General features: G+C 48.1%; 1 protein-coding gene and 1 pseudogene across 2 annotated transcripts in view; one reads left to right on the top strand and one right to left on the bottom strand.

Annotated features, from left to right (window-relative positions):
* Window positions 1-5,764: 5,764 nt before the first annotated feature.
* LOC114106589 (acidic leucine-rich nuclear phosphoprotein 32 family member B pseudogene) lies at window positions 5,765-11,445 on the bottom strand (annotated as a pseudogene).
* Tollip (toll interacting protein) overlaps window positions 11,305-27,430 on the top strand; it is a 29,164-nt gene continuing 13,038 nt past the window's right edge. Inside the window, exons 1-5 of one of the 2 annotated variants that reach the window (XM_027953488.2) lie at window positions 11,305-11,476; window positions 20,677-20,826; window positions 24,427-24,609; window positions 25,578-25,730; window positions 26,887-26,977. In XM_027953488.2, the coding sequence (XP_027809289.1) occupies window positions 11,444-11,476; window positions 20,677-20,826; window positions 24,427-24,609; window positions 25,578-25,730; window positions 26,887-26,977 (610 nt within the window). In that variant the 5' untranslated portion in view covers window positions 11,305-11,443. Of the gene's footprint in view, window positions 11,477-20,339; window positions 20,361-20,676; window positions 20,827-24,426; window positions 24,610-25,577; window positions 25,731-26,886; window positions 26,978-27,430 lie in introns of those variants that run through there. The other variant, XM_027953489.2, reaches the window with a different exon arrangement.

Raw genomic sequence — 27,430 nt, 5'->3', positions numbered from 1 at the left:
AAGAAGATAAGTGAATACCCTGTAAGCCCCTGAAAGGAAGTCTGACGTCACCCATCAAAAAATGTAAATCCAAACCCCATTAGGTGCCCCCTTAAGCCCACTAGGATGGCCATAATAGTAACTTTTTTTTTGTACTAGGAATTGACCTAGGGGTGCTTAACCACTGAGATACAGCCTGAGCCCATTTTATGTTTTAATTTGCAATAGGGTCTCACTAAGTTGCTGAGGCCAGCTTTGAATTTGCAATCCTTCTGCCTTAGCCTCCTGGGATACTGGGATTATAGGCCTGAGCCACCAAGCCCAGTTCATAATAGTAAGTTATTCATTTATTTATTTATTAAAAATGGGAGCCAGCCAGTGTTGGGGAGGACGTGGGGAAATGGAGCCCTCCCCCTGGGCCTAGGAAGTGGCACAGCTGCTGCGGACCAGTCAGCAGTTGTTCAAATGCTGGGTACAGAGCTGCCATGTGCCTGAGCAGTTCCCTCCTAGGACATGCCCAAGAGGAATGAGAACCCATGTCCACATAAAAGCTTGTCCACAAATGTTCATAGCAGTCTTATTCACAACATTCCAATGTGACAATGACCTAAGTGTCCAGCAGCTACCGGAGAATGTGTCACACCCCTGTGATGGAGGGTTGTTTGTCCCTGAGGAGGAGTGAGACGCGATTGAAAACAGGGTCTAGATGTTCACATCAGTAGCGTCCACAGTAGCCAAGACGTGGAAGCCATCCAAGCATCCTGGTGGGTCAGCTGATGAACATTCGAGTCCACCCACACCATGGGATGTCACTAGGCCCTCAGCAGGAAGGACATTCTGACACCTGCTCCAACACGGGGACCCTCCAGGACACTGCCGAGATGAGCAGACACAGAGGAGTCTGATTCCACTGACGTGAAATGTCCAGAACAGGCCCATCCCCAGAGACAGGGGCAGTTGAGCAGAGAGGCGGCTGGGTGGCAAGTGGCAGCTGGGGGGGGCAGGGCTTCTTTGGGGTCATGAAAGTGTGCAAAAATATATTGTGAGTATGCTGAAGCCACCGACGTGCACACTACATGGGCGGGTGGTGTGTGGATTACAACAGTAGAGCTCCAGGGGCCTGGAGGAGGGACAGAAGGGACCCAGAGCCCGGAGCACACAGGCTGGGCTGGCTCTGGGCCCCGCAGGGGAGAGAAGAGCTGGCAGGTGCAGTGTGGGCCACACACGGAGTCTGAGGAGGAGACGGCGGTGGACCCTCTGTGTCTTTCCTTCCTCTCTTGATCCCAAGGCTCCTGCAGCTATCTGGCCAGGGCTACTCTGCCCAGTACCCCTCTCTTGTGTCCCAGCTAAGGGAGCCCAGAATTAGGGTGTGTGAGAGAGAGGGAGCCAGGACAGTTGGAGTGACACTGAAATCAGTACCAGGAGGTGACCGCAGTGAAGTCTCAGGTGACAAAGGGAACTAGTGGCTGCCTTCAGCAGACTCAGCAGTGTTCCCAGAAAGTGCTGCTTCCAATGCAAACATGTGTGCTTCATGCCTGCGGGTGCACTTGTGGGCGTGGGAGACGAGAAGAGGGTGGCCCTGGGCGGTCCTGAGTCCAGTGGCAGAGGAGAAGGATGTGAGAAGACGTGGGTGAGACTGGAGCGTTGTGACCACAAGACAAGGACACCTGGGGCCCCTAGAACTGGCAAAGCAGGAAGGCCCCCCGCAGGCCTCTCAGTGAGCCGGGCCCTGCAGATCTGATCTGGGACCTTTGGCCCCAGGATGGAGAGGCTGTGGGTGTCTGCTGTCCTGAGGCAGGGCCTGTGCCTGCACCTGCAGTCCTGCCTCGCGGGAGGACAGGCTGCTTCTGCACCATGCACCTGCCTGGCTCACCCCTTCCTTGGGATCATGGGCTCTAAGCAGCCCTGACATTGGCTTCTACCTGCGTCTGCCCTGGGGGCTGCTCCTTGTGGCTTTGGAGACCACCCATTCACAGGAAAGCTGCCACATCCCCAGGAGACAGCCCCGACAGGGACCCAGGTTGGGGGATGGCTCAAGAGTCTCCCACTGCACTGTTGGAAGATGGGTCTAGTTGTGGTGGCAGCTCACTGTAGTTTTTTTTTGTTGTTGTTTGTTTTTAAATATTTATGATTTATTATTTTTTTTAAGGTGGACACAATATTTTATTTTTATGTGGTGCTGAGGATGGAACCCAGTGCCTCGTGCAGTGGTAGGTGAGCGCTCTATCACTGAGCCACAACCCCAGCCCCTCTCAGTGTGGTTTTAATGCATCTTTCCTATCTTGGTGGCCAAGTGTCCTTCCAACCCTTCTGAGCATTCCAGTTGGGTTGCTGCTTTTCTTATTTGTCGCATTCCATGACTAAACACTCGGGGTCACTCCAGGGGAACTGGGCTGGCATGAAATAATCACACAGAGACAGAGACACACCTTTTTCTTTGGGTCCTGTCACAGCTCCTCTGATCTTAGGGATCTGTGGAAAAGAGAGAGGAGCGTGAGCTGCACCCTTTTATTGAGGAGAAGCCCGTCAAATGAGGCCAGGGGTAGGGTTACCAAGGAGCAGGTGAGTGCAGCTCAACCCCTCTGCGTGCCACCTACTCCTAGGGCCTCGCCTAGTTACCCCAGCCAAGGAAAGCCCAAGTTGCAAGTCACAGCACCTCCAGCGCCAGACTAGAGTGACCTTCCAGATCCCCGTGGTGCATCAGGACTTAAAGGTGTGTGTGTGCATTTGGAATGGCTCACACACTTATTAAGTTTGAAGGTATTCAGATCTGTTCTGCACAATGTTCCTTCAACTGATGTGTGATTTGCAAATATTCTCTTGGTCTATTGCTTATCATTTTCTTAACTGTGTCTTCCGGAGTAAAAGTTATTAAATTCAATTAAGTACAATCTCATAAAAATCACATTGGGAGCTGGGCGTGGTGACCCACGCCTGTCATCCCAGAAGCTTGGGAGGCTGAGGCAGGACGATTGCAGGTTCAAAGCCAGCCTCAGCAACTCAGGAAGGCCTTAAATAACTCATGGAGACTCCATCTTTAAGTAAAATATTGAAAGGGCTGAGGATGAGGGGGCTGGGATTGTGGCTCAATGGTTAAGGCCCCTGGGTTCAATCCCTGGTACCAAAAAAAAAAAAAAAAATGGGCTGTTGTATCTAAGAAATTCTCACTCAGCTCCAAGTTACGAAGATGTTCTCATTTCTTTCAGGAAGGTGTGTGTTTATGTATTTCACACTTATGTCCACCGGTAATCCTTAACTTGTCCATTGAAACACTGTGTTGGCCAAGGCTACTGTTCTGCACGTGATACCCAGGTATTCCAGCACCATTTGCTGAAAAGACCATCCTTTCTCTGCAGAAAGTCTTGCACCTTTGTCCAGAATGAATTAACATGGAATTACTCACCACAGCCAAGAGACGGAAGCAGGCCAAGTGGCTGGACAGATGGCTGGACAGACAGACGCAGCCCATCTACACAGTGGAGTGTTACTCAGCCATTCAGGAAGGAAATTCTGACATGGGTGACCTTGAGGACACTGTGCTCAGTGAGACAAGCCAGTCAAATGAGGCAAGGGGTAGGATTACAAAGGAACAGGTGAGTGTAGCTCAACCCTTCTGGGTGTCCCCAGAGGAGTCACAGACGTAGAAACAGGGAGTAAAGTGGCTGATGCAGCCAGAAGGCTGGGGCTGGTGCTTATGGGAGGGGGTTCCAGCTTTGCAAAGTACATACATTTAAAACTACAGAAATGCACACTTGAAGGGGGTCAAAGTTGATGTTATTCCCTTTTGACCACAAATCAGTATGTTTAAAAACTAATCAGCCACCGAGTGTGACTCTGGTCTGACTGTGCGTTCTGTTTCGTTGATCGGTGTTCAGTCTGCCCTGGTGGCGGCATACCACAGTGGCCTGATCACCAGGCCTCTATGGTATGTCTTGTCATCAGGTACTGAAACTTCCAATTTTGTCCTTCTTTTTCACAATTGTTCTGGATCCAACCTCCCTCCCTCTCTGTTACCAGGCTGCCCTTGAGCTCCTGGGCTCACTACATCCCCACAGCACAGAGACTACAGAATGCACCACCGTCCTCTGGATTTTTCTGTCTGTTGCATTTCCATATTAATTCAATTCCTTGTGAGGAGGAGCTTGCTGGGGTTTCAGTAGGATTATGTGTATCCATATATCAATTAGGGGAGATTAACTTTTTTAAAAAAGCATGTCTTAAAAAGAACACAATATGTCTTTCCACTTTTTGTGTATTCTTTAATTTCTCTCAGCAACATTTTATAATTTTCACTGTGCAAGTCTTGAACATTTTGGTCAGATTTACCCCCCAAGTATTTATTTATGCATTTAACATGTTTTTTTTTTTTTAAAAAGAAACATCAATTTACAAAGTTAAAATACTCACACTTATCAACTACTAAAATATAAACTCTAGTACTTTTGGCTTCTTAAATTCTATAAGACAACATATTTTGGGGTTTATTAAATGTGTTTTTATAAATTGTTGGTAAATGAAAAGTCAATTTAAGATGGCTTTGTTTCTGGGTCTTTACCAAAAATAGATGATCAAGGGTTAGAATTCTACTTACATGTGTTGTTCTACATGCCAGGAATCACACAACAATAACAAAACCAATCTAGTTTTGATTAAAAAAAAAAAAAACTAGAGAGAAAACAAAGTATTTTATTTCATTGACAAAAAGTCATTTTATATACATTCATAAATTTTCAGGACTGTTTCAAATTGTAAACTTAAAAGGTCAACAGCTAGGATTAAAAATGTAGGGGCTGGTGGGGCTGGGGTTGTGGCTCAGCGGTAAAGTGCTCCCCTAGCACTTGTGAAGCCCTGGGTTTGATCCTCAGCACTACATAAAAATAAATATATAAGTAAATTGTGTCTAACTACAACTAAAAAATAAATATTTTTAAAAATGTAGGGGCTGGGGCTGTAGCTCAGTGGTAAAGTGCTTGCCTCTCATGTGTGAGGCACTGGGTTTGATCCTCAGCACCACATAAAAATAAATAAAGATACTGTATGTTCATCTACAAATAAATATTTTTTTTAAATGTAAAAAGTTGTAGATAAAAAAATATATTTTCTTTATAAGGAAAAATATTTCTGAAAGATATCTGGTACGGTAAAGTAATTATTTTATCCTATCGTTCAAAATAAAAAAGTGAAACAGGACAAAGCTACTTTTCTGCAAAGAAATTACAGAGTCTAATTACAAAAGGTTTGTAAAAGGTATATCTCAAAAATTTTTCATGTGATTAAGTTGCATGTCCTCAGTACAGACAGTTGAAGTTAAGGAGTTTTCTAAGGTCACCTTTTAATGTACCAATATAAAATAAAGTCTAATTCTCTCTCTGTGCTTAAAAAGGACAAGATTTTTTTTTTAAAATATTAAGATTTTATTTACAAAGCTTTTTGGTTGTACAGAAAGTAAAAATGCTGTTACAATCTCGGTGTAACTGGTAGCTGCAGACAGTTGACTCACCAATCACAGCTCTCCATGCTACAGCAAGAGTCTTACACAAAAAACCTAACAATGCTCACAATTTTGTTGGCGCAAACTCCCCAGGCTGGCGGTGGATTACAAGAGGGACTAAAAGGAGGAAGGCGGAATGTCACAGGAACTCTTCTTTGGCCTTTTGGTGGGTGGGCGTCCTGGGGTTTGTATCACAGCTACCTTTTTTTTTTTTTTTTCTTTTTTAAACAGCTATCAAATCCATGAGCAGTCCAACCAAGACTGAACAGTTTTGTTTGGCGGTTTTTCTGGGTCTTAATCATCTTCTTCTTAATCATCTGTTTCTCTCTTCCTCTTTTCAACTTTCTCGCTTTCTTCCTCTTCTTCATCCTCATCCTCGTCTTCCTCATCTTCATCTACTTCTCCATCATGCCCAAATTCTTCTTCCTCTCCGCTGACCTCATCTTCCTCATCTTCTTCCTCAAACTCTTCCTCCTCACCATCCTCATCCTCCTCATCTTCTTCACTTCTCCTTCTTCCTCCTCCTCTTCTTCATCCACACCATCCACCTCCGCATCTGCGTCAGGGGGCTTCCCCGTCTTCTGCATCGTAGCCGTCCAGGTCGGTCAGCTGGGGCAGGAGTCCGAACACACTCTCAGTAACCATTCAGATCAGTGACTTCACAGTTAAACAGATCCAGGCTCTTCAGACAATCCAACTTTTTCAAAGGTTCCAAGGTGCTGATGTCTTTCAGTTTATTTCCACTTGAATTTAGATGTGTGAGGTTGGAAAGTCTTTCTGCTAACATATCCAGACCTCCATAGAGCTCAGCTTTTTCAATTTAGGTAGCTTGGGGAGATTTGAAACTGAAATCAAGTCTACATTTATTAAACTGAGGGAAAAGGACAAGATTTTTAAAAACATTGATCTGATCTTGTTTATCAAGATAACTTCTTGTGTCTATTAGGTTTTATGAACTAGGGTTCATACCTATTTTAAATTTGTTTTGTAGCTCTGGTTAAACAAACAACTGTTATTTTAGGATATTACAATACAGCTGTCATTCTAGACTTATGTGACTAAAGACATGTATACAAATAAAAAACAAAGTATGTTTGTCTCAGCTTTGTCTAAGTGTTATGTAAAAGCTTGTAAAATGGAAGCTATGTATGTTTAATACAGGCATGGTAATGAATGAAGGCTCTTTTATACATTGTATCTGACATGAAAGGGCCACACTGACATTTAAAAACCTGGCTTATATCTGTTTTCTTTAACTACATAAATGTTTTATTGTTATATAAATGAAATGCATGTATATATCAGATAATATCCATTTCTGATATCTCACCTGAGTTAAGGCTCTGCCTCTCACCTTACTCCATGTTAGTATGGCTCCAAAACAGGCCAGAATTAAGCTTATTTAAGATTGTGTTCAAAAGACAGATTTTTTTTTGTTATAAAGATTACTGTGATTTCAAAGTAAATAAGGGATATAATGCAAACCAAGGAAAGGTTTGAGTAGATTATAAAAGGTCTTTAAGATTATAAGAGAGTTGCAAAAGAAACAAAATATGAAAAGGATTTTATATGTGATGCATTCATAAATTGGTCTTTGTAGACGTGAAATAGATATCAATATACCTAAGTACTATTATCAACACCAGGTCTCTTGGTTTGAAGCTATTACACGAACTAAATCCTCATACTACTTTATAATTGTTGCCTGTTAGTATTTTAGAAAATTACTTCTTCTAATGGACCAACCTGAGTTGATTTAAGACAATAAACCATCGGCATCAGAACAGATAGAATGTAATGCTGACTTTTAGTACTAATACTGTCCCTAATTAATTAAAGAGGGTGACTATGAAATTACAGATATTGAAATTAAAACCCACTACTCCTACTTCAAAATGATGAAATGGCCTCTCCAAAACTTGGAGATCAAAGACAAGGAAGTAAAAGGGCCAAGGAAAAGCAGCCAGTATTTTGGCCCCTGCCCACTAAGGTCAGCTGGAGCTCAGGGGATGATGGAACTTTTCTGAGGGCCCTGAACCTGAGGAGGCACTGGACCTCTTCATCAAGGGGAGTGTGGAGACCCTAGAGAACAGGAAGCCAGACAGTGCATATTTTGCAAAGAAGAGGAGTATTGGAGGAGGAAGTATCCCTGATACTTCTGAAGGAAGCCCTATGTGGTCAGCAGATGGCATGACTGGTCGAGGAAAGCTAAAGGAGCCAAGAGTCTTCTCAAAGGTTCCCAAGAGCGATCCCTGATAAATCTCTGCTGATTACTAACAGTAGATGAGAACAGGGTCAACTTTTGACCAACTTGGCCTTAAATACCTGGCAGGAGAATTATAAGCAAAGCACAGCCATACATGAGCATTAAAAAAAAAAAAAAAAGAACATGGTTCTTTCAATGTAACCTGACATGTACACTTGTGTCATTCCCCCCAAAAGTAAGTTAAACTGGGAGGCTAAAAAAAAGGGGGGGACTCCTGTATAAGAGTCTGAAAACTACCACAAAAGATGCTTCCAGTGTGCTAGGCTTGCTCTGAGTCAGTTTGAGACCTACAGTGTTTTCCTAACCTCCCAAATAGGTGAGCACAATATGATTTTCACTGGTGTAATTATTTAGCTCTGATATTTGTCCCCTGGATTGCTCTAAAAGATGTAATGTGGCGCACGAAAGCTCTAGCTAACTTTACCAAGAGAGTCCTAAGTGACATAACTAAAGGGACCCTTCTGCTAACACAGAAGTAAGGCCAATGAGAAAGCTATTTTACAAAAATCAGATGGCATTCCATAGCTCAAGGGGAACCTGTGCCACTACAAAAATTTAGAGTTGTGCATATGTCTTTAACAGCTTCGTTGATGTTTCTAAAGCCTTAATTGTCCTGCACTCACTAGTATAAACACTGTGTCAGGCCACACTTTTTAACAAGTTACTATGATCATGGTCTTTAGACTAACACTGATTAGTTTTTTTATTTTTAATTATAACAATATCTTTATTTTTTATTTTTATGTGGTTCTGAGGCTCGAACCCAGTGCTCATGCATGGTAGGTGAGCGCTCTGCCTCTGAGCCACAACCCCAGCCCCAACACTGATTGTTTTTGTGCTATTTGTTTGCAAAAAATAATGCTTTGCTGTCTTGCTTATTGTTGTACTGGCATGATCCTCATCCTAAGTAGACCATGTCCAGTCACCTGCCAACTCTCACCATGGACCTCTGTATTGCCCTGATGCCCGAGTCTCCTGAAGATTCTGTTAACTCTAGATGGTCATGGAGATGCTATCTACCATGGAAGTACCACCTCACTTATCTGGGGGCCCATTAGAAAGGACTTTGTACAAAGACCCTGACTGTTCTTCCCTTCTCAACACCCGCTTTCAGCCTAAAAAAGTTAGAGTGGTCATTACCCAAATTCCCTCAAGCAATTAGGGTTACTGCTACAGATGTGGGGGGTAATGATGTCAGGAGGAAGAGATGAGGCTGGGAGAATAGGGAGGTGGGTCCCTGGGTATCTTCCTGGGCAGTAGAACACACACAGCACTGAAGATAGTTGGTAAGAAACTTTTAAACTTTTAAAATCAGGACCTATGTGACTGGGGGTGGGGTGGATGGGTCCATGCCTCTCCAAAGAAGGGGAAATGACTGATTGATATTTTCATATCAATATTTGGACTAAAGCTGTATGAATACATTGTGTCACTGAATGCCTTACCCAGGGTTGGGCATGGGGCTGACTTCTTTAAACTTATAGATCTATATAAACCCCTAGACAGTAGCCTCTCTTTAGTATCCTTCTCTGGGGACCCCATCCTCTTTGGGAGAACTGGTTTCTTTCTATTACTCTAGTAAAGCCTGTGACTTTGCTCTTACCCTTGTGTCCATGGATTTAAAATTTTTTTAAATTGTTGATAGACCTTTATTTTATTTATATATTTATATGTGGTGCTGAGAATTGAACCCAGTGCCTCACACATGCCAGGCAAGTGAACTACCGCTGGGCCCCAGCCCCAGCCCCACGTGTCCATGGATTTTATTCTTCAAATTCATGAGATAAAGAACACAACCTCACTCTTCATGCTACACTGTAGTCCTCTGTGGAGTGCAGAGAAGATGGGCCCAGGCATGAGGGAGATAAAGAAGGGCCTTAGCAGCCAGGGCAAGATGGCAAGTAGGGAGGTTGAGGGCAGGGCCAGAGCAAATGAGCATGGAGAGAGTTTTCTGATGAGGTCAACTTCCTGCTTGACAAAAATGCTCGTGGACATAAGCAGGGGACCCAATCAGACAGATACTTCTGTACTCATGCCCCTAAGTCGGGGATAAAATAGAAAAACTAAAACAGATGCATCGTCACAGAGGGCACCAATCAATAATAGTGAGGAGACCATGGACAGGGGAGGAGGTAAGGAAAGGAGGAAATTCCAGAGACCATAAAAAGAACAAGCCAAGACTTCCCCACCACATTCCTGGCTCTGGGGCCTCTTCTCTTTGGAGAAGTTTGTCTCGGTGACTTTTGCAATAAACCAGCTGCTTGTTTGCTATCTCTGTACCCTGTTCTTCAATTCTTTGCTGAACTGAGACAATGAGCTCAGCACCCCTAGATGAGTAATAGGCTGGAAGATCCAAGGCTGGTCTTCCCTGGCAGAATCCTGGGGAGGGCTGAGAGATACCCTCTGGGGAGCTATGCAGAACACAGGGTGGCCACTTGGGTTCTCTCAGCTCTTCCACTCACCTGCAAACCTGTGCCCCTCAGTACAGGGCTGGGACCTTCTCGGAAACTGGGGTAGTGTGAACACCCCCATTCTTGCAATCAGTTCAGAAGATTTTGAACATGTCGTGCGAGTAACAAGCACGAATTATTAAAGGGCTATGAAGGTGGAAAAGGAACACTCTCAAGGGAGAGTGGGTCCTCTCACAGACGAGAGGGACAGTGTGCCTCGTCTCTGCTCCAGTTTTATTGGGGGTCCAGGAGAAGTTTCCAGAGTCCTGTCCAGGTCAACCTCTTAACTTTTGACTGACTGCAGGATGACATCAGACTTTCAAGGCCCTGTGGCCAGGACAACTCTAGGTCACTTTGGCCCATGCTGACCAGTTCTAATTGGAACCTGTTCTTACAGATTTTTTGGTTAGAGGGAATTATCCTTAGCCTCCTGAGTACCAGGATCTATTCTGCGGAAAGGGTCACAAAAGCCTCTCCTTCAGGGTAACTCAGGTTCCTCTTTTTGACATTATCTTGGGCCCGTATTTCTCCTGCAGACAGCAGGTCGTTTGCTGTGTCCACACAGGCTGTGTCCACTGTAGCCAGGCAGGGCTGGGAGTAAATCGCTTCTTGGAAAGGAAAGATGCGGTTCAGTACAGTCTACAGAACCCTTCCCTCAGCCTCAAGCGCCTATCGCTCTCGTCTGCCTGGCCCCCACCACCCCTAGGCCTGGGCCGGTCTCCCCTGGGTCCACTTCTTTAGCGTTCCCACGTAAATGCTCTACCTCCAAGGGATTCTGAGTGAATTAGGACTGCAGGGACAGCTGCCCATGGTTTGCTCTCAATCTTAAACAATCCTCTCCAGCGCATCAGACAACTGCCAGGGGAGATGGTATCTCCAGACCCCAGCTTGTAGCCTGACCTGACGGAAGTGAGGAGTTCCCGACTCCGCTGCAGTGTGGGCATGCGCAGAAGGCAGGCGAGGGGGAGCCCTTCGCCGGGCGGCCGGGGCGGGAGAGAGCCACTGCGCAGGCGCCTTCCAGCGGCCGGTCCCGGCCCCCCTGAACCTGGAGCGCGCGTGCGCGGCGAAGCCGGAAGGGGCGGTGCCTGCGCTGCGCCTGCGCGGTGAGCGCGCCGGGGGCGGGGCACGGCGGCCGTCACCTGACGGACGGCGGCTGCCTGGGGGACAACCGTTGGCACGCAGGCTCCGGCGGGGCGGAAGAGCTTATCCTGCGCGTCACTGTCGGGTCGGCGAGGTGTGGGGGGCCGCCGAACCACCATGGCAACCACCGTCAGCACGCAGCGCGGGCCGGTGAGGCCACCGGAGAGGGCCAGGCGGGGGCGGCGACCTCAAGCAACGGGAGGGGCCTCGGGCCGCTTCTTCCGTCAGCGGCGCGGGCGGCCCGGCGCCGGCTTTCCTCGGCCGTCGCGCGCGCCCGCCGTGCTGCGCGGAAGCTCGGGGTGGGGCTGGACCCACGCGCGGGCTGGGCCCGTGGTAGGCCGGAGCTGGCGCCTTCAGGACCCCCAGCCGGGCGGGCCCCGGATGAGGCAGCTCCCTCACCCCCACACACAGCGAGGGCAGTGGGGACCGTTTTCTGGGCCCAGTTAGTGGTCACCTTTCCAAGTCGGTTTCTTCCTTTGCAAATGAGAGAGTGGGATCAGGGAAGTTGGAAGATGGAAGACCCTTCCGGCTGGAATTTTCTCTGGAGCCCTGTCTTGGTTTCCGTAGTGGTGCTGTGTCCTCTGGAGAGCTGGCCGGGATGGTCTCCCAGCGGCTCAGCTGAGGGTGCTCAGTGTCCTTCCCCTGGAGTGCAGAACTGAGGCTAGAGAAGCTGGGTGTTGACAGTGTTGTCAGAGAGCAGACTCTCTGCTGCAGACTTTTTCTGAGGTCTTTGATGTGAACCTCCCGACATACTTGTCACACTTGGTGTGGGAGCTTTCCAGAGTCAGTACGGAGAGTCAGGGTTGCCTCCCTTGCTCACTGTTTCCATGTCTTCGTCCAGAGCCACCCTAGGGAACAACAGCAGGTCATGTTGGCAGTTTTCTCATTTCTACCTGGCTTGCTCAACAGAGATGTGGGCTTTCCCCTGTCCCTATCCTCCACTGAAGCAAGTGACCAGCAGGACAGCCCCTCCATTGCTGTGTGGTCTGGGAGTGTCCTGACCTCCTGTAAACTCAGTCTGGGGTGGGACTGAGTTCGAGTTAGTACACTGGTGCAATCTGTCTGGAATGAAGTGAGCAACCAATGTTAGCCTTCACCATTACTGATGGGAACTGTCTTTGTTGCTGTGACCATGTGAACTGGAGTAATGTACATACTGATGAGTTATTGGGAATGCAGGCAGTGTTCAAACTTGGTGGATCTGTGGTGTCCAGTGCTGTGGCTTGGTCCAGTTTCCTACTTGTTCAGTGTTCAGGGGGGTCACATGGTTCCCTATCTGTATTACATGTAGACAAAGCAATGTTTTAGGGGCACCCTAATGACTTGCAAGCATGCAGTAACATTGGGTCTGGGCTCTAAGGCGGCATTATTAGTGAACTGGAGTCTTGGACTCTACTTGGGGTACATGATGACTAAAATATTCAGCAGTGTGAATGATCATGGCATTCAGAGCACCCATGGCTCAGTGAACCACAGGTGTGTAGCACCAGAACAGGTGGCTGTAAGTGGTGACTCAGACGGTCCAGGCCTCAATTCAGGAGTTAGGTGCTGTGAAATTTGCTCCCCAGCCTGGGTATGTAAGTCTCATTGAGGCAGTATATCCGACTTGAGTCTTGAAAGGGAAACAGAAGCATGGAGTGGACCAGGAGGGGAGCCACTGGAAACAGGAAGTTCTGGAGATGGAGAAGGGGGTATGTTGTTTGGCCATGAGCAAGCTGTCTTATAGATGGAAGACTGAAATGACCCTTGAGCCTTATCTGGCCAGTGACAGTGTTTCTGTGAGTTTGGACACATGCTCTCTGCAGCTTCACCCTTTCCAGCAGCAGCTGCTGCTAGCTGACCTGCCCATAGCCCCTGCTGCAACAGTGACTAGGGTCCAGTAAAATTCTTACTTTTGCCAGGATGTATTGATGTTTATTACATCCCTACTTTTTCTGTTACAAGAAACGGAGTTATGGAGATGTGAAGATTAACAGGGTGCTGGCTTTCCAAACAGAACCTGTGATACAGTGAGTGTGTGTGGTCAGTCCTGGAATCTGGCAGGCAGCCTCCTGCGTGTCAGCCCCTGGTGGGGTTTAGGTCATGGTTCAGGTCTTCCAGCCTGGGAGCCTGAACTTGTGCTTGGGCAGCTGACTCTGGCTGACTACTGCTTCCCGTGGGTGGGGATGGAATTCCCATGCAGAATCCTGTGGGCTGTAAAGGGGCAGAGGACAATCTGACAAGGGTATGGGAGGGCCCTTTGTCCCTTCTTTGAGCTAGGGATGGTGAGGGGAGGACATGTATATACCTAGCATCCTACAGGTCTGAAGGAAGGAGTCTTTGCTTCTGTTAGCAGAACCAGTGCAGTTCTTGCTTCAGGAGAAGCAGCACATACATCTTCAGGGTAGTTTTTCTTGAATAGCCACTAAGGGATGCCACACCCTGTATTGCATCTGCCTTACTTTTGAAAAATGCTGCTGTTTTGGAATGACTACCTTTCTTCTGCTTAGTTCTATTAGAAAGCTCCAAAGGGGTTCCAACAAGAAGTGACAGAGGGTCCTGTTTCTCTGTGGGTGTGTGGGTATGTAGGCAGGAGACCTGTTTAAGGCTGGCTGGCATTCATGTCAGGAGTGGTCAGTGTGTGGGGTCATCTGCTTCTGGTTCCTTGTCCTGCTTTTGGAGATGCTGGTTGATCAGTGGCCAGCTCTGCCCTTATCTCTGGGTGTCTCTCGGATGGTCCCTGGTGGCACAGGCCTGTCCAGGGTTATGTTGGTCTCTGACTTCATTGATGACTCTTGCTAAGCTTGTGGCTTCATTAGGGATGGCAAGGGGTGGTGTTCAAAAATGGTCTTCTATTCTTCATTTGTGAACTGGGCTGTAATGATAAGCCTTGCCATCAGCCAGAGCTATCTGTCTGTCTTGAAGGAGTGTGTGTCAGGGCAGGCAAAGTTAATTGCCTAGTCTTTCCCCTTATTGTAGGGATAGAGGAAGGGGTTGGTTTTCTTTTGAGGTTTGTATTGGCTGTCTCTTTCTTGAGTGTACCAAGAGCCCATGGTTTTCAAGCCTTCTGTGCCTGAGTCTTTGGCTCTCATCCCTAGCTACATGTTTATGGTCAGGTCCTGAGCAGGCTGAGTGGTGCTCACCAGCTGGGTCATTGGCTCGGGTCTCTGGCTGCTGTGAACGTCTGCTTGGGAATCTGAGGCCAGGTTAATTATACATGCATACTTAGCATTGCTGATCCTCCAGTAAGTGGGGCTGTGGCCAGGAAGTGGTGGCCTCTCTGACCTTTTACCTTTGCTCATTTGTCTGATACTAGGATGGCTACTTTGCTTTCCTTCTAGGGAGTGTTTATTTGTTTGTTTTTCTTTGATTTACAGTTTACTCAAAATCTATGTTTAAGATATATTCATCATCAATAGCAAACAGGCACATTCTTTTTTCTTGTAATTTTACAGTACTGGGGATAGAACTGAGGGCCTTATGCATGTTAGACAAGTGCTCTACCACTGAGCTGCACCCCCAGCCCACAGCTGCATTCTTAAAAAGCCAAATATCTAGGTCCAGTGTGTTAGTGCAAACTTGTAGTCCCAGTGACTCAGGAGGCTGAGGTAGGAGGATTGCAAGTTCGAGGCCAGCTTCAGCAACTTAGTGAGACCCTGTCTCAAAAATAAAGAGGGCTGGGGATATAGTTCAGTGGTAGAGCGTTACTGGGTTCAATCTCCAGTAACGTCTTATGTAACAATAAAAACTCTTAGTTTTTTTTTAATATTTATTTTTTAGTTTTCGGTGGACACAACATCTTTATTTTTTATTTTTATGTGGTACTGAGGATTGAACCCAGCGCCCCGCGCATGCCAGGCGAGTGCGCTACCACTTGAGCCACATCCCCAGCCCCAAAACTCTTAGTTTTTATTGTTACATACACGTGTTTGTGTGTGTGTGAGTGTATATATATATGAATATATTTATATATATGAGTATATATACATGTTTTAACACTTTTGTGCTTTTATTTATTTTATTTGTTCCTTTTTGATTTATTATACATAGGTTTAAAAACATTCAGTTCATTACTAAATTCTGTGCTGGTTTGGAAAATACATAATGTGTTTTGTTCTCTTGAGTGGTTAACCTAGAAATGTTAACATGCAGATGAAGCTCTGAAGTCAGTCATCATAGTTGCTTTGCCTGGCAATGCCAAGACCTCAGTGCAGCCTTGGATGAGTTCTTCCTAGCCTGGGTGCTGTGTATGCTCTGTGTTATAGTTCCTGCTTTCTTTTTGACCCTCCCACAGGGAGCAACAGCATTTTTATGCAGTCAGTGCTTGTTGAGATTTGCTGAAATATATGCTGCTCTCTTTACCTTTGCTTAAAGTTCCTCATTTAGATCTTAATTCCTAAGGACCCATGCTGCTGTGTGTGGTATTGTGGTTGGTATTTGCTTCTCCTCTTGGTATGTTGAAAGTCAGCTTGCTGTCTTCCTCCTGCCTTTCAAACCTCTGCCTGGCCTCTCTTGAGAGTCATTACTTCTTTTTTGCCTATTGAAATTTTGGACATGTAAATTATTTGAGACTTTAAGTACAGCAACAACTCTCAGTCTTTGATCTGGTCACCATTCACAAAATTGTTTTCAGGGCTTAAGAGAGGATGGGTAGAGTTGGTGTGTGGGCAGTGCCTGCCCCAGGCCTGGTCTGGGGACTACTGTGGACTAGTGAACTTGCTGGGTGTCTATGGTTCAGTTTTCATTTCTCAGAAACTTGGCTTTTACTGTGGCCAAATCCCTAACTATCTTTGCTTTGACACCAGCTAGACAGTAGAGCTAGGTACACGATGGTTTATGGGGCTGGGGGACCTGCGAGAGGCAGGGAGGCAGCATGGCTATGGAACTGGTAGGAGGGACAGCAGCTCTGGCTCTGGAAGGCTGCACCCAGGGGCAGTAGCCCTTGGCTCTGACTCAGCCATCACAGAAGCTCCAACACCACATTCACCTGGCCAATTTCTCCCTCACTCCCTTGGAGGTCTTCTTAGTGCCATGGCTTTATGTGTGCTGGTGATGGTGCTTGTCCTCTCCTACCTCTTTCCTAAACTCAGAACCTGTAGTCCAGAAGCTCTCTGCTTTCCTCTGGAATGGTTTAGACATGCAGGTGGGCAAATCCTCCCTTCATGTTGCTCAGGACAAAAGCCTTGGGACCACCTTGTCTCCTTCATCTGCCAGGAAATCCCATGGGCTCTGCCTTTCAAGCACACCCAGGAGTGGATTCAAACACTCTCTCCACTGGTTCACTGCTCTGTACTCAGTGGCTAGGCACAAGGCAGTGCCAGGTGTGAGGCCCAGCATGTCCCTTCTGCCCACCCTCTTTTCCATCAGGGACCCAGGGGTCTCTTTGTCATGTTAGGAAGATAGGAGCACCTCATTCCTTTTCAGGGCTTGTAGGTCTATGTCAGGCAGATGCTCCTGGCTGGGAGAGCCAGCCATGCTGGCACCCCAGATGACTGTTCCTTTTCCCAAGCAAAGAGGCAGCAAGCATACCTGTGCTCATAGACGTGTAAGCAAGCATTTTCTCAGGACTGGTCCTTGGAAGTGGAATTTTGGAGTTTTTACAAAGGGCTTTAAAATCATTTGTTAGTGTTGAACTCAGTTTACTTATTTTGAAACTTTAAGCAAAACCATATTAAAAAGATCCATTTTGTGTCTGATATCAAGTTGAATCATTTTCTTTTTACATTCCCACATCTTTGAGCAGGATAAAGCATATATTTTCATGTGGCCAAACATCTCTGTCATAATATGGCAAAAATATGTTTTAGGATTAGCACTGAATTTTAAAAATACATGTGAAATACATGATTATTCATGACATTCTCCAGAACTGCCACTAATTTGAGGGAATTTGCGTCAGCACCTGGACCCACCCATGAATTGTGAAGCATTAACTTATTTTGTTAGCAGTGGTAGCTTTTTAAGGTATAGAAATGTGTCCTCATTTGGACGGATTCATTCTAAATTGAGAAACCAGCAGGAACTTGCACCAGCAGGCAAGCTTGTCTTTCTTCTGTGGACAGCGTGTTGGTTGCATAACCAGTTTGCTTGTTGTTTGGCAATGGCTGACACCCCTCCCCTCTCTTTCTTTAGGTTAAGTTTAATTTTTTTTTCTAATAAGCTGATTTGGGAATAATTTTGTATTTAAAGAAAAACTCCAGAGATGGTAGAGAGTACCCCATGACCCTCATCTAGTTCACTTACTATCAGTGTGCCTATCACTGGGAGCAGAGCTGGCTTTGGTCCTCGCCTGTCAGCTCTACACTCTGCTTGCTCCCTGTATCTGTTGGGGTCCCTACCCTGTACTCATATGTGACTGCTGCCTCTCCTCTAATCTGTGAGTTTCAGGCTTCTCTTGTTTTGGGGGGGATCTTGGTGGTTGGAGAAGGCAGACTGGGCAGAGTTCTGCAGTATGTCCCTAGTGTGAGACATGGTCACTTGGCCTAGGCAGAGTGGGTGGCTTTCTCCATTGTAAACAGACTTTGCTCCCCTTCCCCTGCCTAGTCATACAGATTCTCCTTGTTACCCTTTCCTGTTTGTAACCTTAAGATGAAAGAAAACCTTTTGAAAAGTAACAGTATAGTTGCTCTTTAGATATACTTTTGCCCCATTGAAAAGCAGTCCCATTCTGTAGCAAAAACCTAGAAGAATACAGTAAAAAGGAATCCCACTGCCTGGAGGTTCCTTTCCTAAGAAGGGGACAGACAAGAGATTGATGAAGAAGAGACTCATCCTGACTCCCTGTGAGCAGGTTTTCCTGACTCCCATTTTTGCAGCAGCTGCCAGGACCACCCCCACACACTGACCAGCGCTGGGACACCTGCTGACCTGTCTACCTGCACTGGGTGTGTTCCCAGGAGGTGCAGATGTTTTCGACAGCAGCCCTAGAGCTATAGTATATGGCATGTGGTAGGCAGCCTCTCAGATTAGTAGGTGGGAATTTAGCCTGTGTGTGTTGACTCCAAGAGCTTGGTTGTTGTGAGTATTGTATTTTCTCATCTCCTCTCTTCCTCTCCTCTCCTCTCCCCTCCCCTCCCCTCCCCTCCCCCTCCCCTCCCCCTCCCTCCTTCCCTCTCTTCTTTCCCTGCTATACTGGGGATAGAACCCTGGAGCTATACCACTGAGCTACATTCCCAATTCTCAGTCCATTATATTTTTTATTTTGAGACAGGATCTCACAAAGTTGCCCAGGTTGGGGTACAGACATGCATCACTGTGCTTGGCCAATTATGTGTTTGTTTCTGCAAAATAATGTATTCATGGTGAGTAGACAAAGCTGGTGACGGAACTTGGAGATGCAGGCTGTGTGTGAGGACCACAAGACACAGGCATATGTAGTCCAGATGCCTGGGAGACTGAGCCCTGAGCCCCTGTGGGATTTGTCAGCATTTCCCATGTGCTGGCAGGAACAGGCTCTTGGCGTCTCCTGCCACGGGACCCTTCTCAAGGCTCTGCCCAGACTTCTTGTAACCTGTGCAACATACCATGAGAGGGTCCCAGGAGAGGTTGCCTCACGTCTGGGGAGCTGCAGCTATCTCCTGGCAACGGCGGCCTCAACGGTGGCATCCCCTTCCAGCAGGAGCTTCTGTGAGGGTGAGGTCCCTCCTGGCCTCAGCCTGTGCTAGAGCTTAGAGGTGTGGAGGGTGTGTGCTCTCCTCAACAGGAGCTCCTCCTCCGGTTGGGTGGGGTTGCTCAGACACTCCTGATGAAGACAGCCTTGCCCTCCCATTGTTCTGGACCTCTGACTGGTTTATCTTCTCTGGAAACCCAGAGATGGGGAGTCAGGCAAGGAGTTTTTCTTTAAATACAAAATTATTCCCAAATCAGCTTATTAGAAAAAAAAAATTAAACTTAACCTAATTTAACCTTTCATGACCAGAGCCATTGGGGAGAGGTGCTTCCCGGGCATGTCAGGAGTTCAGCCACCTGCAGAACTTGGAAGCCTGCCTGGCATATGTCAGTGGAAGCCCACAACGAACAAGCATGAGTGACTGGTTTGCACAGTGGAGACATTCGGTGTTGTGTCACCTGGGCCACTGAGTGCTCCTTGTAGCAGTTTTCAGTGAACATGCTTGGCTGTGCTTGCTTCTGTGACCCTCAGGCTTCTTTTGAGCATGATCCTGGCCAGCAGGACCACCATAGGCAACACTGATGCTGGCAGGTAGCTGGACCCACTAGGGCTTGAGCTCCTCCTCCAGCAGTCAGGCCTGCCTGCCTTCCCTCCTGCAGGAATTTTGGGGGCTGGCAGGCTTCCTCAGCACTTCTTGCCCATGATACTTTAGAAGGTGCCCCAGCTATGCATAGGAAAAGCAGTGTCATACCTCAGGTGGCCCACCTTGCTGCAGTTAGGGGGATGCACTTCCTAGGAGGCTTGTGCTTACTCCAGGGCTGCCCTGGCCAACCTTTGTTCCTGGGCCCTCTCACCCAGACAGGTGGACCAATTCCAGTGCTGGCTTTCTGTGAAGCCACTGGTGCCTGGCTCTGGACATACACACTTGGGTCCTCAGTGCCTAGTGGATCTTGACCTCTTCTTGCCTTAGGTATCTCAGCCAGGGCTACCTCTAGGAGTCTGTTCCTGCTGACTCTTGCTTTGGTCTCCTCTGTTTTTCTTGTAAACTCTGATATTCTTGGAGCCCTTTAGGTCTTGGAAAATCCCTGCTCTGGAGTGTATGTCTTCCTGTCCTTCGGCCCTTCCCTCTCCCACTTGTCCTCAAAGCTGGGCAAGTGGGTCAACAGGGTTAGGCGAGAGGACAAAACAGAGCAGTGAGGCCTTCTGAATCTGTGTGCCTCTTGTTATCCTCTAGGCCCCTTTTGAATTTGAACTGTTTCAAGTAGAAATACTTGAAGTTTATCAGACAAAGTGTTTTTCAAATAACTTTAGATCCAGGTTCTAATTTCATCTCATTTGTTTGACCCAGTGACATGCAGTGCACAGGCCTTGTTTTTAGTTGTGGTGCAAGGAAATGTGGATCATGCACACAGACATGGAGTGTGGGAGACTTCGAGAAACCATCTAGTAAGCCTTTTTTGAGAATGAGAACTCGGTTTTAGTGGCTAAAACATGTTCTAAGCTTTCCTTACTGTGATATGTTTTTGAGAACTTTCTGAGCAGGGAAGCCTTGGAAAGGATCAGGCCAGAAACATTGGTTCCCTGGCTCTCATTTGTAGATGGAGAAACTGAGGCTGAGCACAAGCTGGTGCTTGGTCAGGAATGGGGGAGGGAGGCTGGACGCTGGTCCCAGCATGTAGGGGGAGTGCTGTGGGGTTGCTTGATGCCCTGCTGTGATTCATAGGCCTGTGACATGCATTCTGTCTTTTCTCCTTGCCCAAAGGTATATATCGGTGAGCTCCCACAGGACTTCCTCCGCATTACGCCCACGCAGCAGCAGCAGCAGATTCAACTGGACGCCCAGGCAGCCCAGCAGCTGCAGTATGGAGGGGCAGTGGGCACTGTGGGCCGCCTCAGCATCACTGTGGTACAGGTGGGTGCCAGGGCTCTCTATTCTGTGGGCAGCTGGCATGGGTAGGGGAGGACAAGAGGTAGGCCATACTCAGGTGGGGGAATGTGGATTTTGGCCTTTATACTTTTTTTCCCATATAGACAAATGAATTTTTCTGGTTCCAGATTTTCCTGAAATACCTATCTAGTGTGGAAAAAAACACATATGAAAATTATTGATGATTTCCCAGGGTTCTGTCTAAATTAATTGAAATAATTTACTGAGTGTTGGTGGGTGTCTGCTCCATGTCGATACTACTCCTTCATGTGGAGAGCCTGGTCCTCAGGGCAGCAGGGGGAAACTGGCATTGCCCGTGGCCCCACCAGCATGTGCCACGTGGGCGGCTCCCTCACCTGGCCCTGTCCTGCTGCCCTGCAGTCAGTGGCACCTGCTCAGCCCTACAGCTCCATGCTGACAAACAGTATATGTCTCTGGATTGCTCAAAGGACTTTCGTATGAAAGCTAAAGTACACTGTTGGGCTGAAGCTCATTATGACTACCCAGAGTGTCCTACAGAACCAGGAGGAAAATGGAGAGGTAGGACTATAGGAAGGCCATCAGATAACATGTAGCCCAGCTGGGATGCTCGACTGCCCTGGGTGCTCAGCTAGTCTGCTGTTAGGGTGTTCACAGCCAGCCTCCTTTCCTCATAACTCATCTCAAACATTTGCTCAGGGATGTGTTTCTAAAATAGCATGCTGCTTCCCACTGCCTTGAGGAAGTTCCTGGCCCACCTGTAGCTGGTGCATCCTGAGCACTGCTGCCTGGTAGGACAAGGTGGCTGCAGGTGCCCTGCCTCACAGTGCAAGCACCAGAGCTGGCTGAGCCTCAGAGGTGTCCACTGCCCCTGGCCTTCCTCCCTCTCTCCAGAGTCCTGGAGCCCTCTGCAGCAGCCTGTCTGCACCCCATGCACCAGCTTGCCTAGGGCTGTGTCATCAGGGGCGCTGCTGAGGGGCACTTCTGGTCCTCCTGGTATCCTTCTCTGCCCCCCTACCTTTTTTTTTTTTTTTTAAATAGAATTTAACCTTTATTTTGTGTGTTTTTTTAATTTGGTGCCAGGGATTGAATCCAGTGTCTCACCTATGCTAGGCAACGCTGTTCCACCAGCTACAACCCCGGTCCTCCTCTTCCCTTTTGATAGACAGACCTCCTTCTCTGAGCTTTTGGGAGGCCACTCAGGCTGCTCAGAGTCCCTGTTGGATTCTCATCTCCTGGGACCTCCAGGGGCCATGTCGGTAGCCTTCCTCCTCCCAGCCATTCACTCAGGGCAAGCAGCTCCAGTAGCCCATGTAGATCCTGACCACAGCTGAATTCCTTGGTACAGATCAGGGCCCTGACTTCTCTGGTGTCTAGTGGTCATTTTAGATACAACAAACCCCAGTGAAACTCATGTGTCCAACCTTGCCTTCTCCTCAGTCCTAGTAGGTATCACTCTCCCATCTCCCCAGTCCTATCTTCTAGAAGTGGAGGCCAAAGGATTTTTCTCCATCTCTTTCTCCCTGTTTCCTGCCCCTCAGCGAGCCCCTGCACCCACCTTCTGTCCCAACCTAGCCTCGGGAGCCTTGACAGGGTGGGCTCACTTCCAGTACTGATCTTTCTCTCACACACTGGGAAGGGAGACCAGCCACACTTGGTAGAATGCATGCTAGGTGTGAGGGAAAGAGGTCTCTTGCTGGCCCCAGGAGAACAGAGTGGGGTTGAACAAATGGTGAGGAAGGAGAGTCACAGTTCACTTGAGGATGGTTTAGAGGTAAGTGGATACCCTGGGGAGGGCAAGCCTGTCCTGACGGAGGTGAGCTGGGCTCAGAGGTACCTTTAGTGGTGTCCTTGGCACAAGCTCTGTGGTGGTATCGGATCAAGGAAGAAAGTGTGTGGGCAGGTCGGGAGAGTCTGTAGGCAGCGTGCAAAGGCTTTTGTTGGTGTTTCAGAGGGGAAAGAAAGAAACAAAGTGGCTGGAAAGGGCAGGCAGGTGACAGGTTTTTCCTGTGGTTTGCAGTGCTTTTCAAAAGTTGGCCTTATTGAGAATATCAACATTAGAATGCATTCATTTTGGCTTTGTGCACTTGAGTGAGTTTTGATGAGTATAAGCAATACTGAAAACTTCCCCAACACCTCACGCTGTTCTCTCTATCCCTTTAGCATTCAGCACCCCCACCCACCCCGAACTGTGGTTGGAGCTACCGCCCCTGGAGTGGCAGTGTCTGGCTGTGTTTGCTGCAGTGTGTAGTCTACCCTCCCCCACCCTTGTGTGGCTGCACCACCATTGTTTGTTCACCCACTTGGAGAACACAAGGTTGTTTCCAGTTCTTGGCAATAGGGCTGAAGCTTCCCTGAACGTGTTTGCAGGTGGCATTCTGTGTGAACCAAAGTCTGCACTTTAGTTTACCAGAGTGGGGCATGTGGCAGGTTCCCTAGTAGCTATGCCATCTTGCTTTGCTGCCCATAGCACATAGAGCTCCAGTGGCCCCACCTCTCGTCAGCATGGGGCTTGGTCAGACATTGTCTTGTTTTTTGTTCCATTGTAGCCATTCTAATAGGTTTGTAGTAGTCTCTGTGGTGGTTGGAGTTTTATTTTGCATCCCTCTGATGGCTTGTGATGTTGACCGTTCTTTACTGGGCTGCCTGTATTTATTCACTATCAATATCTCTTCAGATCTTTTGCTCATTTTTTCCTAGAGTTGTGTGTCTTGGTGAGAGTTTCCATGTTCTGGATACAAGTGCTTTATCACATGTGATATTTGCAAATATTTCCTTCCTGTCTTGTATGGTCCTTAAGTTTCTTTTAAGAATGGGTATTCATAATTCTGATGAAGTCCTGTTTTTAAGATTTTTTTCTGCTCTTTTGCTGGTTCTACCTAAGAGATTTTTTTTTGCCTAATGCAGTGCTCTGATTTTTTCCTGCTTTCTGGTAGAGGTTTTATAGCTTTGGAAACCTTGATGCGTTTTGAGTTCCTATTTGCTGTACAGTGATTTGTTTGTCAGCATCTCGTCCCATTCACAGTTTTGCTTGTGTTGTTCCTTATAGCACACTCACTCCAGCCGAGCAGACCATCTGGCCTGAAGTAAGGGACTTGTGGTCTGTGATTCAGAGACCCGTAACACAGGAAAGACCATTTCTTGTCCCTGTGAGCCAGTACCATAGTAGAACAGGGTTCAGGTTGCTCCTAGCACTCCCATTCGTGAAGGGAAGAGTCAGGAGCCCCAGGCAGCCCTGGCCACAGTGTCCTGAAACCTGTGCAGCAGGTGTCACCAGGTTCTGGGGCTCTGGGTTGGCTCATTCCTTTCGGGGCATCTTTCTTTTCATTTTCTCCCTTCACCCCTTTTGAGGAGGATATTGGAAGTGTACCTTGTGGGTAGGCATCTTAGGTTGAGCATGGCCTTGAGTACTTTGTCACAGTTGGACAAGCCCATCAGTAGTTCCTGCTCCTGGCACCCTGGGAACAAGTCACAGCTAAGCTCAGGTGAGCTCCGGTGGCTGAAGTTCACGCCAGCAAAACGCCTCAGTGGGACGTTGACAGCCCTCGCTTTTCCTGTGGCAGTGGGGTGGTGGGCACTCATCTTGCTGAACTTGGCTCATTTCAGGCAAAGTTGGCTAAGAATTACGGCATGACGCGCATGGACCCCTACTGCCGCTTGCGCCTGGGCTATGCAGTGTACGAGACACCCACGGCCCACAATGGTGCCAAGAATCCTCGCTGGAACAAGGTCATCCAGTGCACAGTGCCCCCGGGCGTGGACTCGCTCTACCTTGAAATTTTTGATGAGGTGAGCAACACACCATGGTCAACACAGGCCACCCACTGGCTTTAGGCTGCTTTGTACACCTGATAGTAGGTGGCTCTGCCACAGGCCTCGACTCTCCCCTGCTTTTCAGCTCCTTCGACAGCAACTATTTGGAAACTTCACCAGTGACACAAACACTGGCCACTTTATGGACAGCTCTTCATGAGGAGGTTGAGTTTTAAGCTGGTTAGATTCCCTTGCCTGTGGTAGTAACAGTATTCTTACTGATACAAGGCACGGAGCCCACCAGCATTATCCCTCAAGTGTCCCCTGGCCAGGTCAGTAGCCAGGTGTGCAGCATTCTTGAGGTCCAGTCAGGAAGTTCAGGTGGCTATAGGAGGTTCCTTTGAGGTTTGGCTGAGGCCACATGTGCCTCAAAAGCTGGGGCTGCAGGGTGAGGGCCAGGAGGAGCTGGGGCACAGCCTCCCCTTACCCTCTTCCCTCTGCCTCTTTCTCCAGTCTTTTCTCCTCTTATTCCTTCCTGCCCACTGCTTTCTTTGGCCCACAGGGGAGCACAGGGGAAACAGAATGGGTCTGAGTGGCAGCTCAGCATTCTCCTCTGGTCTTGTGCTTGCAGGAGTGCAGAAATGGCATCTGGTGGAGCAGGGGTTGGGCCATTAGAGACTAGGGAGGAGCAGTAGGCATCTGGGCATAGCAGGAGAAAGACAGCGGCACTGGGGATTCTCCCTTTTCTGCAGAGAGCTTGGTCTATCCTGTCTTGATGACTAGGCAGGAGGTACAGAGAGCTGGGCCTTGGGCCTCTCAGATAATCATGGAGGGCTGACATCCAACTGGACAGGGTGCTCCATCAGGAAGGCTGGGAGGGATTCTGTCTTACTGGTGAGATCTGCATCTGATGCAGGCTGGTCCAAGGGGCACGCAGCAGCAAGAGCTCTGGTTTCTATGACATGGATCACATGGGCCTTGATGGGGTCTCCTCTTGTCCTCAGCGAGCCTTCTCCATGGACGACCGCATTGCCTGGACACACATCACAATCCCTGAGTCCCTGAAGCAGGGCCAGGTGGAGGACGAGTGGTACAGCCTGAGCGGGAGGCAGGGAGACGACAAGGAAGGCATGATCAACCTGGTCATGTCCTACACGGTGAGCATGCCCACTGGTCAGTCTACAGAGGGAGCAGCCTGCCCTAGGGGACCTCCACTGTCCCTGTAGGCCCTGGTGCCTTGGGGTCGCACCATGCAAGTGATGTGATGCAGCCAGCCCAGGCCTCAGGTTCTAGGGCCTGTGGGTCCTTCCCCAGGAGGCAGTGACTGACCATGAAGTGGTGAGGTGCTGGGGAGAGAGACCATAGGTAGCTTGGGTACCTCAAGGATGGAGCAGAAGCCTGGCTCCTGCCCACTCCCATCCTCAGGGTCACTGTGGCTCCTGTAATCCTTGGGCTAGGGTCTGGGTTCTTAGACTTCCCCATCTTTTTTGTGTCACCCAGGGCTTTTTCCTTTTTTGTTTTAAACTTTTACTGGGAAAGTTTTAAGCTATGAGAGTGGAGAGGACCATGGCCAGCCCACATGTGTGATGAGGTGGCACAGCAGTGACACCTTCTGGTCTCCTGCCTTTACCGCTAGGTGTTCACATCTTTAACAGGCCTTTTCACGAGCACAGAACCATTGTTTACTTAACCAATTCAGGTGCTTTGGTTTGTTTTTGTGGGTTGTTTTTTTTTTTTTTTTTTTTTTTGTACCAGGGATTGAAACCAGGGGCATTTAACTAACACTGAGCCATATCCCCAACCCTTTTAATATTTTAGAGTCAGGGTCTTGCTAGACTTGTTTAGGGCATCACTAAGTTGCTGAGGCTGGCTTTGAACTTGCCACACTCCTTCCTAAGTCTCCCAAGTTGCTGAGATTATGGGCGTGCACCCCCATACCCGGCTCATACTTTGTTTTGAACTGAACTCCAGGACTGTTGAGAGAAACTGCTAGGGTAGGTATGAGCTCTCAAAAACAGACCCTAAAATCACACTTAGATGTGCCTTCTTAAGCCTGTGCTCCCCACTGCACCCTGTAACCTGGTGCTGCAGGTCTGTAGTACCTCCTGCCCAAGCCCCTCACCCTGTGCTCTCCCAGCCGAGGAGAGCTGGTGTGTTGGTGTGAGTAGGCACAATGGCCGAGGCCACAGCACCCACGCTGGGACTCCACTTTCTTGTTGTGTCTGGGTTCTGGTGAGACTGGAAGTGAAGAAGCTTTGACATGTGGTGTAGTCCTTCTTCCCTGACCCCCTGATTGTCTTCGGTGTGTTTCAGTCGCTGCCGGCTGCCATGATGATGCCACCCCAGCCTGTGGTCCTGATGCCAACTGTGTACCAGCAGGGCGTTGGCTACGTACCCATAGCAGGTTTGTGTGCTGCTTCTCCTTTAGTCAAAGGCCCTGGGGCAGAGAGTAGGAAAGAGGAGGGAGGGACCCTAGAGCATGCATATGGGGCTTGGGCTAGTGTAGAACTGTGAGGGTGGTGGCCTTGTAGACAGACCTTTTGAAGCAGAGTCCAGGGTTGCCTTGGAACTTACTATGTGTGTGTAGGAAGCAGTTTGTGTTTTCCCTAATTGTTTGTGCATAGAAGGAATGTTGAACGTTTTGGAGATGTGGAGATGAGATCTCTCAGTGCCTGGTGTGGGAGACACTGTGGTAGGCAGCTTCTGCTGGTGAAGCACACCCTGCCTTTCAGCATCCTGTCTGCTGCCTGCTCGCCTATACGAGTTAGCCATCATGGTGGCAGTCACATCAGCTGGAAGGCACCTTTGTGTGCCTGTTTTTGAGTTTTCATGGTAACCTTTGGTTACCTTCCATCTG

Source organism: Marmota flaviventris, chromosome 9 (genome assembly GCF_047511675.1).
Source record: "Marmota flaviventris isolate mMarFla1 chromosome 9, mMarFla1.hap1, whole genome shotgun sequence".
Classification (NCBI taxonomy): Eukaryota; Metazoa; Chordata; class Mammalia; order Rodentia; family Sciuridae; genus Marmota; species Marmota flaviventris.
Note: the sequence above shows the minus strand (reverse complement) of the source record. Positions and strands in the feature narration are given on the sequence as shown.